Source organism: Diachasma alloeum, unplaced genomic scaffold, assembly GCF_001412515.2.
Source record: "Diachasma alloeum isolate Michigan unplaced genomic scaffold, Dall2.0 Dall_scaffold_00906, whole genome shotgun sequence".
NCBI lineage: Eukaryota > Metazoa > Arthropoda > Insecta > Hymenoptera > Braconidae > Diachasma > Diachasma alloeum.
The window spans coordinates 1-11,172 of record NW_021681024.1 but is presented as its reverse complement, the minus strand read 5'-3'; the positions used below and the strand labels follow the sequence as shown (position 1 = coordinate 11,172).

The 11,172-nt window shown below is 40.2% G+C and overlaps 3 protein-coding genes across 3 annotated transcripts in view; 2 read left to right on the top strand and 1 right to left on the bottom strand.

Moving 5' to 3' along the window:
• LOC107045265 (RE1-silencing transcription factor) overlaps window positions 1-2,883 on the top strand; it is a 3,870-nt gene extending 987 nt beyond the window's left edge. The window contains exons 2-6 of the mRNA XM_015267460.1: window positions 742-1,059; window positions 1,119-1,426; window positions 1,599-1,880; window positions 1,971-2,211; window positions 2,281-2,883. Coding sequence (XP_015122946.1) covers window positions 742-1,059; window positions 1,119-1,426; window positions 1,599-1,880; window positions 1,971-2,211; window positions 2,281-2,544 — 1,413 coding nt within the window. The 3' untranslated portion in view covers window positions 2,545-2,883. The remainder of the gene's footprint in view (window positions 1-741; window positions 1,060-1,118; window positions 1,427-1,598; window positions 1,881-1,970; window positions 2,212-2,280) is intronic.
• Window positions 2,884-5,789: 2,906 nt separating this feature from the next.
• LOC107045280 (vacuolar protein sorting-associated protein 4B) lies at window positions 5,790-8,558 on the top strand. The gene is made up of 4 exons (XM_015267492.2): window positions 5,790-6,120; window positions 6,217-6,328; window positions 6,696-7,780; window positions 7,917-8,558. The coding sequence occupies exons 1-4, from the start codon at window positions 6,097-6,099 to the stop codon at window positions 8,016-8,018; spliced, it is 1,323 nt and encodes a 440-aa protein (XP_015122978.1). The 5' UTR covers window positions 5,790-6,096; the 3' UTR covers window positions 8,019-8,558.
• LOC107045279 (pyruvate dehydrogenase [acetyl-transferring]-phosphatase 1, mitochondrial) lies at window positions 8,281-11,136 on the bottom strand. Its single transcript, XM_015267491.2, has 4 exons — window positions 10,571-11,136; window positions 10,260-10,401; window positions 9,592-10,083; window positions 8,281-9,487 (listed from the first exon to the last, which is right to left on the bottom strand). Exons 1-4 carry the CDS (start codon window positions 10,688-10,690, stop codon window positions 8,808-8,810), a joined length of 1,434 nt encoding a protein of 477 aa, XP_015122977.1. The 5' UTR covers window positions 10,691-11,136; the 3' UTR covers window positions 8,281-8,807.
• Window positions 11,137-11,172: the final 36 nt, after the last annotated feature.

The following is an 11,172-nucleotide window of genomic DNA, read 5'->3' as shown; positions in this document are numbered from 1 at the left end:
CCCCCTTCCCCTCAACCCCCCCCCCCCCGCTCCACGGCCGGCAAACACCCTCCTCACCCTCTTGATTCAATTCCATGAGAGCTCCCGGAGGCGCCAACTCCCTCTTTTCCTCTTGCACCCTCCCTTGGCCACCCTAGGCGACCGCAGACACAAAAACAATAACAAATCGATTCGCGAGAGGGCAACGGGAAGGGGTCAACCACGGGTGGCTGGGACACGGGCTCTACAGCACCAACCAAAAGGGGGAGGCAAGAGATAAAGATAGAAAAGGGATATGTAGAGCCTGGACGAGTTATGCCAAAGTATGAACGTACGCGAGATACGAACAAACCAGAGTACAAATCCACGGGACACTCGTGACCTCCTATTTATTACATTATTCGGCGTGTTTTTCATTGTTGTTGTATTTGTCGTTCTATTCGACCTCATTGGTATGCATAACGGTGTTTTCATAGACATGACAGACATTACGGGGACTCGATTGAATGATGGTATTGATAACGCAACGAGAGTCATTGAAAATGATCAGCTACCGTGATCACGCATACAGGGTAATCCCATCGACTTCTCACCCCCTCTATTACACACATCAGAGTTTCACGCCATCTTCAAGATCTAAATCAATGAATCATCATTGCCATTGTCAATATCGAGTATTTCTATGAGATGGGAAGGACGATACAACTCTTCCGGTCGGCATTTCCTTGACAGTAATATTGACTAATTGTGTTTGTCAATCAGATGGAATATGGTATCTGGAGTCTTCATGCGGCAAGTGGATTATGGGGCGATCCGCGGCTGATTCGCCGAGCGGCGGCACTTGTACCGCCAGGTGCCCCGCCGATACTTCCGCGTGCAGGATTTGCATTGAGTTCGCTGCATCATCCCCTTGATCCTGGTGCCTACAAGGCTATCGAATTAACCGCCAATTCTTCGCACAGTGTCAACAGCGATGAAGCGAGAAGTGAAGCAAGCACTCCACTTGATACCGTCAAGAAATCGGAAGACAACGAAAGTAACATCGAAAGAAATGAAGAGGACGAGGAAAATAATTACAAGGTACGCAATCTTTGTTGATTAATCGAGCCAACAGCGACTGATTTAAATATTCTCTCCAGAGCTCCCTACCGACAGAGTCTAACGATAATAACAACGAAGATGCTGGTGAGGAAAGCGACACTAGTACAAATAGCTCACAGCACTCCCGGAATAATAATTCACCGGGGAAAGCACTGGATCCCTTGGCATATTTTGGCATGGATAAAGACGAACCAATAACGCCGGTTCTCAATGGCTGGGTATTGAGTGCCTATACAGCTATGCTGGGGAGACTATCCGCAGCTACTGCTGCCTTGGAAGCAACAGAGGTACCAGGAATGCCGTCCGACAGTGACTCTGATAGCGACAGTTCGTCCTACACCGAAAGGTATGAAAATACAAGGATACCAAGAATATAATAATTATCATATTTATCAGCACTCAGGCATAAATGTCCTTTTCAAAGAAGGCAATTTAAAAAACAGTAACGAACGTTACTGAAGTGAGAAAATAAGGAAGGAGTATTATATATTATAATTATGCAACCGAATGGATTTCAGATCGAGAGGAGAGAGTCCTGTGACTGGCGCCTACAGAGGCTATCCCTGTGGCTCCTGCGATGTGATAAGCTCAACAAGACCCGCCCTGAGGAAACACATTCTCAACAGTCATCCAGCTTCTCCCGAAACGAATGATGGTGATCCCCGCGGCTGTCCTTCAGCAGGATGCACTTTTACGAGTAACAGCAGATGCGAAATGGAGACGCATGTCGCTAGTCACATGGCTCAGGGGACTACATCAGGAAAAAAGAGGTCATTGGCACTGCAACGCGTCAGGTATAGGTACTCGAAGAATCATATTCACCGCATGTCAGTAATTAGATTGTGTTTTATGTGATTAAATTGATGATTGATTCCCTCGATTGGAATTAGATATGAACGGGAAGAATACAGATGCACCATGTGCACATATGCCTGTACAATTGAGAAGGCATTCCAAAGACATCTCAGGGCCCATGCGAAAGGCGCTGCCCCGGAAACGAGAGTGAGTTGTGCTGTCTGTGGAGCCGACAGGTCTTCCGAAGTAGATTTGAGCCGACACATGAGGAGGCATCGAGATGATAGATATTTTTGCTGCGACATTTGTGTATTCCGTACCGTACAACTAAAAAAAGTACGATGGCAAAGTTTTTTCGTTGGTGATTATTAACAGCTAGTTGATAATGTTTATCTGAATTTCCAGTTAATCCAGCATCGTCGAATGCACACTGGCGAAAAACCCCACCTATGCCCTCACTGCGCATACAGAAGTGCACGCCGTGATAATTTACGCAGTCACGTACGTAGAGTGCATAAGAAAGAAAATCTGTACTGCGACACCTTCAGTCCACGTGGTATGCTGATTGCACCGATTCCATCAGCCTCCTCAATAACAGATCAATCGACAACCACGAATGTTCAGAGCTCTAACTCACCGAGTCCTTCCAGTCAAGATAGGGTGAATTAGCGTTATTAATTGCTCGATAAATTATAGTGTTATTATGTGGAAACGAACAGCTCGAATTTCAACGTCCTCAATTTGTCAATATAACTAGGTCAACTACCGTCAACATTATCTAATGTTTATTTCCAATCTTCAGATAAAAATCTCTTCTATAATTTTTGTTGAGATTTACCCTGGTCATTTCGTCACTACTGCGCTAGGTAACGAGTGTCGATTGAAGAATAGAGGACACGAAAATGAATTTTCAAGAATTAACAATGAAAAGGTGAATATTAAGAGGATTTCAAATATGGTGCTGAGAATTAATTAGACTGATTCTCTTTTAATTTACGAAAGACTGAGAGAGCCATTAATTTTCATGGAGTGGAAGCTAGCCGAAAATTCGTTTGCCGAAAATAGGAAAGCAGTGGTTCTCACGCTCGACCGAGTTTCCACCCTTGGAAGATGATTTAGCAGATTATTAAAGGCCGACAAAACTTGACAAAACTAATATCTATTAGCGTATTGAGTGCAAGACAATTAACAATTAACCATTTGTTTATTGTAGTTAATAATAATATGTGGATTTTGGGATTTTGGGGTTCTAGAGGTGACAAAACTCTGAAATTGCGAGGGTACCTTCAGAGGACCCCCACAGACTTTTGTCACCCCACAAATGTCAAAAAAAATATCAATTGANTTAATTTTCATAAGTATTTGGATTGTTATTCTGTTACCTATTTTCGCGTCTTCCTTGTGGGAATATATTCGTCTATTGTAGATGATAGTTTGTAGATATACTTTATAAACGAATTAATACTGAAGATTGTCTTGAATTTTGAGAGGCAACAGGTTGTACTTTGTGATTGGCAATTAAGACTGATTAAGAATGAAGATGGAATATTTCAATTAGATTCCGGGTGATTGCGGCAGTGTTGAAATGAAAAGGCACGGTTATTTCGTCAAATTCTTGAGGGTCTCTAACTTTGCAACATCAGTCATTACTCCTAGATCGATAATTGCTGTTGATGCATAATTTAATATTGCGCATTGAAAGAGTTGCTGTCGCGACTCGGCGAGGCGTTTCCTCGATATTTCTGTATTAAGATAGTTCCGTATCTCAACATTGGTCAATGCACATTTCGCACAGAAATAATTTTCTCATTTACTTTGACAAAGGAGTAAATTAAATATAGGTTAATGTGTGTCAATTTTCAACGTATGGTAAACTCTAATCCAAATCTATGAACTTGCTATTAATATGATATACTTTTCATGGAAAAGGTAGTATAACCAAAACAAAAGGCACTCGGAAAAACATATTCTTGCTGAACGCCTATTGATCTGAAGTATACCGTATAGTATACACAATACCTTATGCTTTTTGATAAACAATTATATTTAAACTAATGTTTTATATTTATACGTGATGTTTTATTGTGATGGAAGAAGTGAAAAGTTAAATAGTTACGAATCGATTTAAGTAAACAAATGACAATTTTATACAATGATTTTACACTACAAAACGCTTCTGAACAGAATATTAGGTGCACTATTGAAAAAAAAAAAGAATGACAAATTACTCGCTATTTTCCGGTTTATGCAAACAACAAGATGAACAAAAATAATTGGAATAAACTAATTGGAGGGGCACGAGTCGCAAGTTATTTTCTTTGGCTTTCAATTTTAATGACTTGGCTCAATGTTCGGAATATTGTTTTCTTCCTATTTGTGTCAATAACTTCTAGGTAAAACATAATTGGGGGTCATTTAAGACCAAGTTTTTACGAGGAGAAAAATAAATTCTGTGAACGTCCGAGCACCAGTAATTGTTAAAGAAAAAAGTCTTCTAACTGTTGAATATTTGCCGTAGTTCATAAGTGTCCTAACGTATACTTTAACTATACACGATATGATATATAAATATATATTCTATATTCATTGTTTCTTAGATATAAAAATGATAATAAGAAATGTCTTGAGTGTCGACGCGATTGAACGAAAACAGATTATTTAGCGAATGCCAAATGGTGCCAATTTCTCCGAGTAGTATTTGAATTATCGCGAGACACTCGATATTGATAATGACAACGATTCCTCTCGATAATCCACTCCTCTTGTTCAATTTGGTAGATTAAATGATGGAAAATTAAAACGAGGCCAATTTTCGTTGAGGAATCTCATAGCGAAGTTTTAAGGATTAATACAATCTCAATGTGATAATATATTTGCTATTAAAGAAGCATTATACGATTACAATTAATTCATGAATGAAAGAGTTACCTACGAGAGCCGCCTACGTATTTTGAAAAATTACTATAACTGTCATCGTCCATTTACTTTGAGTTGATCAATGAATTCAACGCGGATTCGTTGGAATTACTTAAGACAAGTACAAATAAGCCATGAATTGAAAACAACAAAATCGAGGGTCATTTCATTCCAAACACGGAATAATAAAACAGTAAATATATAATGATATTAGATATTTCAATGTTATACAACCGTACGTGTCAAATTGAAGAATTGAGTTCTTGTCTTCCTTCACAATGATTAAAGTTCTACACTTATCCAGTGAAAGAATAAACATGAAAACTCTTTGTTCACTGTCTACTGTTATGCACAATTCTACTTGTCCTCGGCTAATAACGTAAGTGAAAGATTAAAAAATGACAGGAGTAAAAGAGATGCAAAAGAATAAAAGCAACAATGATGGATTCTGGAGGTCGTTCTTATTCCATGCGTCTGTTGTTTGTAGTAGATATGCCACTTACCATTCACTGCAAATTTTCGATCCCTAGCCAGGCATATGATGTCAGACACTTCTACGACTAATTCCCTCCATGCGGAATGCGTTCTCTGGACCTGAGGAAGAAATATCAAAAGACTAGATGAGGATCTTTGAAGTCTTAAGAGGTCATTCAGACAATGAAAATTGCCTTAAAAATGTTTTCCAAAGGAACTGAGGAACAACTATCGAGAAACTAGTTTTTTCGCGGGATATCTTATCTAGCGTATGTTATGTATTATATAAATTACATTTTGACAGCTATACCATGCCGCAAATAATCACGACTAAAAGCGTTACGTGCTTTCTTAGAATTGGTGACACAAAGGAATAGAAATTTCAACCGAATACGCGCTCCGAAAATGGATCGAGATTGAACGAAACTGAGAGAGGGAATACTTGACGGGAAATTATCCCGCTTCATGGCCCTCTTGCGGATTATTCTCAAAGTAGTCTTGAAGTCCTTTGAAAATGCGGCCCAAGGTGGATCCACTCATAATTATTGAAGTCTACCATTTTGTCGTTTTCCCAAGATTATTCGTTTGACAGAAAAGCACCAATAATGTTCTAACCCCAATAGCTCGCCCCGCTCGTACATAACAATTACTGCGTGCCCGTGTGTCAAATCATTCGAAAAATACTTCATTCAACAGTCGGTGATCACAATTAACCCCCTCAGCAAGCTGGCTTTTGCAGAGGCGCCTAGACCCCCACATCAATTTCCTTCATGTGTTTCTGAGTTTAATAATCAAGTGTGATCATAGTTTTTTATAAAACAACATTAAAACATGGCCGGTGGTACGATACTGCAGGTATTTATCTGTTCTATTTAAAGTGTCAGGAGAATTCTCAGTTGTGTCTCCTATCACTGATGTTCGTGTTCTGTTTTGTTCTGTTCTGTAATGCAGAAAGCCATTGATTTGGTCACCAAAGCCACAGAAGAGGACAAGAAGAAAAATTATGAAGAGGCATTGAAGTACTACGAGCACGCAGTCGAGTACTTCCTTCATTCCATCAAGTGTTAGTCATCATTAATTGCTTTTACATTTATTCAAAAGACTTGAAGATATTCAAGTGGGCCAGTCTTTTTCATATGACAAATGTCAAATTTTATTTCAACGGAGATTTATAGGGGTGGACCGGGTAGAATGGATACGTTTGCCTTTTTTTTTAATGTGATAAATTTATTCCCGAAATATTCATGACTCGAGAATAAATTTATCAATTGATTATTACTATCCCGATGAATGACAGTTGAAATTCATTCAAACATTGAATTCCAGTTTTCCCTTCATTTTTCGAAACTTCAAAATACAATTTAATTTAAAAAATGTTTATAGAATTCAATGTTTGAAATCCCAACGACTAATAAAAATCCCATCTTTAGACGAAGCCCAGGGGGAGCGTGCGAAAGACAGTATACGACAGAAATGTCAGCAATACCTCGACAGGGCAGAAAAGTTGAAAGCCTACCTGAAGAAAGGAAAGAAGAAGCCCGTGGCAACGGGTGAAGAAGGCGCCAAAGACGACAAGAAGAGCGACAGCGGTGACAGTGACTCCGAGATCGATCCAGAGAAGAAGAAGCTCCAGCACATGTTGGAGGGAGCAATAGTAGTGGAGAAGCCCAATGTCAAGTGGAGTGATGTTGCAGGTTTGGAGTCAGCGAAAGACGCCCTGAAGGAGGCTGTCATCCTCCCCATTCAGTTTCCCCATTTATTCAAAGGCAAGAGGATGCCATGGAGGGGAATTTTGCTCTTCGGTCTTCCTGGGACTGGCAAATCATACCTTGCTAAGGCTGTTGCCACAGAAGCTGGTAATTCCACTTTCTTATCGGTCTCTTCCTCGGATTTAGTCAGCAAATGGCAGGGAGAATCTGCTAAACTCATCAAGAATCTGTTTGATCTTGCGAGACAGAGGAAACCCAGCATCATCTTCATCGATGAGATTGACTCCTTGTGCTCATCCAGAAGTGACAACGAGTCAGACTCTGAAAGACGGATCAAGACCCAGTTTCTAGTGCAGATGCAAGGGGTTGGGAGTGATAATGATGGAATTCTGGTCCTGGGGGCCACCAACACCCCCTGGGTTCTCGATGCTGCCATCAGAAGACGATTCGAGAAACGTATTCACATTCCTCTGCCCGATGAGATTGCACGAGCTGCCATGTTTAAACTTCATCTGAGGCAGAATGCCCACACCTTGACGGAGGAGGACTTCAAGCAGTTGGCTGCTGATTCTGATGGATACTCTGGGGACGACATTCGAGTTATCGTTCGTGAGGCTCTAATGGAGCCCATCAGGCTTGTGCAGAGTGCCACTCATTTCAAAAGAGTCAGTGGACCATCGCCTAAAGATCCTTCGGTTATTGTGGATAATCTGTTGACACCATGCTCCCCTGGGGATCCAGGGGCCATTGAGATGAGCTGGACTGATGTCAAGAGCGATGAACTTTTTGAAGCGCCAGTTACGATGGTAATTATCAGAGAGAATTTGATTGATCTGTTTCGACATTTTTTTTCGTGAAATTGAAATGAAAGTTTTTATCACTCAGTTAATTTATTTTATTGAAATGATGTTGAAGATGAATTTTGTTTATTTTATGTTGTAGAAACACTTGTTGAAAGCTCTCGCAACAACCCGTCCAACTGTCAACCAGGAAGACATAACGCAATTAGAAAAATTCAGGGAGGATTTTGGCCAGGAAGGTTGAAAGCCTCGGCGATATATTTTTTATATGCCACCCAGTTATCTCGCCTTACCAAGATTTTTATTTTTTATCTCAAATGAAAACTTGAAGAAAACCCTTGAATCAATAAATGCCTCAATTGTTTTTGCCCTTTTTTCGCCCTCCTGTTCACCTAATGATTTAATCAAGTTGAATGAAAATTTTAGGCAGTCCTAACACAGAAGATGAAACTAACAGGTCATAATACTACTTGTAAATGTGATAATCTTGAATCTAGAAAAGCTGATTTCAATTTCGTGCATATTTATTTTGCCCCGAGAGCAAAACAAGTTCCACGAGTGGAAAAACAAATCTATTATACATGTATAACAATTCTACTTTATAATTAATTAAACGAAAAATAAAATTGCATTATATATGTATATTTATCTGTGACACACTAGAATAAATTCACCACTATTCTCCAATGTAAATTTTTATGATATCCCGAATAAAAGTGGCATGTCAATACATCACATGTTCAATGAAGCTTACAGTAATAAATATGTACAGAAATCAAACATGTTTGAAAGACTTTTGTTAATCAACCGATCAGACATTCTCATTTCTGGTAATTTGCGATGAGTGAGCTGAAAAATATTGGAGTCAAGTGATGAAACAAAAGAAGTCAATTTCACATGAACTAAGGTTTTTGGTAAATATTTTTCAAATTCAGTTTCGTTAAAATATCTGGAAATCTAAAATATATGAAAAAAAAGTTATTGAACTCGTGTCATTTCATCACTTTGCAATTGAAATATCCCCCCATTTTTTCTACAACGAACAATTCCTCAAAAATTCTGTATCAGTATATCCAACAGTAATGGAAATATCGTCCCTAAAAATACGAACGACTTCACTGGGTAAAGTTAAAAATTGGGAGACCTTGGCGTGATCCATCCCATACTCTGTGCCCCCGAGGGCATTTCTGAGAAGGTGCGTGGCAGCATTTTCATCCAGAGGTTTTTTCTTGAGCCCCTCTTTCCTCTTCAACAGCATCTCGTTGATCTCAGACAGTTTCATATCGGATGTTAGTTGCAATGAATTAAGAGTAACTTTTCCACTCATGTGTTCACCCACAAGTTGAACTGCCTCGAGAGGTGAGAGTAGATCCCACAGACCATCAGTCGCTATTATCAGGAATTTGTCCTTTGGTGTCAGTCTGTGATACGTCACCTGGGGCTTTGCTGTTAGGTAAGGGGGTGTGTGGTAATTCGGGGGGACTGCTCCCTCCCCGTAATATGGCACTACTATTTTCTTCATTAGTTCCTTGCTCCACTTGTATCGAAAATCACCGAGGGCGCGGAGGGGGGCTAATTGACCTAGGAGACGCTCCATTTTTATCACTGTTCGACTCTCGCTCTCTGGGTGCTCGGAGAGGATTCTCTCGACTTCTTCGCGGTTATCTGTGTTGTGTTCTACGGTCAGCAGTTTCGCAGACCAGCCTTCCTCCTCTGCAAATCCGTACAACATGCCGTTTTATTTTATGGATTACAAGATCAAATTCAGCACTGAATGAAAAAATAAAGAATAAATCACTTCAAAATAACCGTTATACCTGAATAGACTCCCAGAACTGCTTGACAATCTCCGACCCCAGCCACATGAAGGTGAGGGCCATCAATATGAGCAACAACTGCCACAGCTCCTGACATAGCAACCGAGAGAGTCCTCGCATCGATTTGCCTCTTGACTTTCCTCAGAGCCTCATTAGAAATATCGCTATCTAAACTGAGAAAAGCCGTCTCTAATGCACTCTCCATCTGAAACTCCGCTCCTCCCGAGTCGCCATACTTCTGGGATACCTCCCTGAGGAAGGAGAGGAAACTCTCCCCGTAGAGTTTACTAATCTCAGGTACGAAGTCGGTTTTGTCGTAAAAGCACTCCAGCAAGTGCTCTCGTAGCTGCTCGGGGGTTTTGGACTGTTTGAGAGTCTCATTGAGGACCTCTCGGGGTAGTAAACAAACGGCAATATAGTGAAGTAATCTTTTCGATACGACTTGGGCGCAGGAGTTGCCCCCGTGTCCGTCAAAAATTCCGAATAGTAATCCTGCAACAATTACGGTGAAGATTTTTTACATTGAGGGATTTCCCAATTAGAAACCTTCAATAATACTAGAGCATTGCTTCGTTCAGCAGTTGAATGGCAATACTTTTGGCTAAATATCCCTGGAGCCTAGGGAGATAGCAAGAAGCTCGTAAGAACCTTTTAAACCTAATCCTCACCATTCGTCAGACGACATCGACCCTCTGCCCTCGCATCCTCCAGAGGATTATTCGATGCCAATTGATTAGAATCATAATACTTAATCGAATTAGATCCCACCAACTCCTGCGTAAATTCATTCGTCCTCAGGATTCTCGTCACCTTGAAAAAACCAAAATAATTCAAGTTTCAACAGCCCAAAACCCCAACCGTCAATAATCAATCGTCATACCCAATCAATCAAAATCGAATGGTCACACGTCTCAAACTTTCCATCGATCGATTAATTGTCCCAGAACGATTGTCAATCTATTTCTGACCCATTGTTTACCTCCTCAGGTGTGAGTTTTGGCAGTGACGCGTACCACCTAGTACAACTATTGATTCCATAGTTAAATCTTTTTATAATGCATCCATTATTAAGCAGAATCCATCCTCCTCTCATCACCATATCGTCTGGACTCTGTCACTGAATAAAATCCCAGCAATTGACACAGTTTATTGTCCTCAGCCACCACTGTTCCACCACATGTTTCACGTGCACAAACTGGAGGTTAGGAAAATGATAATCTCCCACTCTCCCAAGATCCCCCCAACAATCAAGAAAAATTAATAAATTAATTAATTAATCAGCAAATCCCGAACATTTACTTAAATTCAATAATTAAATACAGCAATAATCACCCCTACGCACTTATCTTCTCAAAAAAAATTGTTCCAACTGCAAAAAATCATGACTAAAATTATTTCATAACGCATGTCTCTAAAAATAGAAAATAACTCTCCGCTTGAAAGACTCAAGGGCGAAAAACAACAAATGTCAAGATTAGGGTCTAGGAGTCTCCACTGGTTCAAAAACATCTTTGGAGGCCCTAGCACGCCACTTCTCGACCCGCTCTTTCATTTGAGCCCAAAAAAACAGTCATATCTTGT

Bases quoted from the DNA above. Each gene is read 5' to 3' on its own strand.
- LOC107045279 (XM_015267491.2), bottom strand. From the start codon at position 10,690: ATGGTGATGAGAGGAGGATGGATTCTGCTTAATAATGGATGCATTATA. The intron at 10,084-10,259 runs GTGAGGATTAGG...TAATTGTTGCAG, and splicing joins TCGATGTCGTCTGACGAATG to GATTACTATTCGGAATTTTT. The intron at 9,488-9,591 runs GTATAACGGTTA...ACGGATTTGCAG, and splicing joins AGTTCTGGGAGTCTATTCAG to AGGAGGAAGGCTGGTCTGCG.
- LOC107045280 (XM_015267492.2), top strand. From the start codon at position 6,097: ATGGCCGGTGGTACGATACTGCAG. The intron at 6,121-6,216 runs GTATTTATCTGT...TCTGTAATGCAG, and splicing joins CCGGTGGTACGATACTGCAG to AAAGCCATTGATTTGGTCAC. The intron at 6,329-6,695 runs GTTAGTCATCAT...TCCCATCTTTAG, and splicing joins CTTCCTTCATTCCATCAAGT to ACGAAGCCCAGGGGGAGCGT.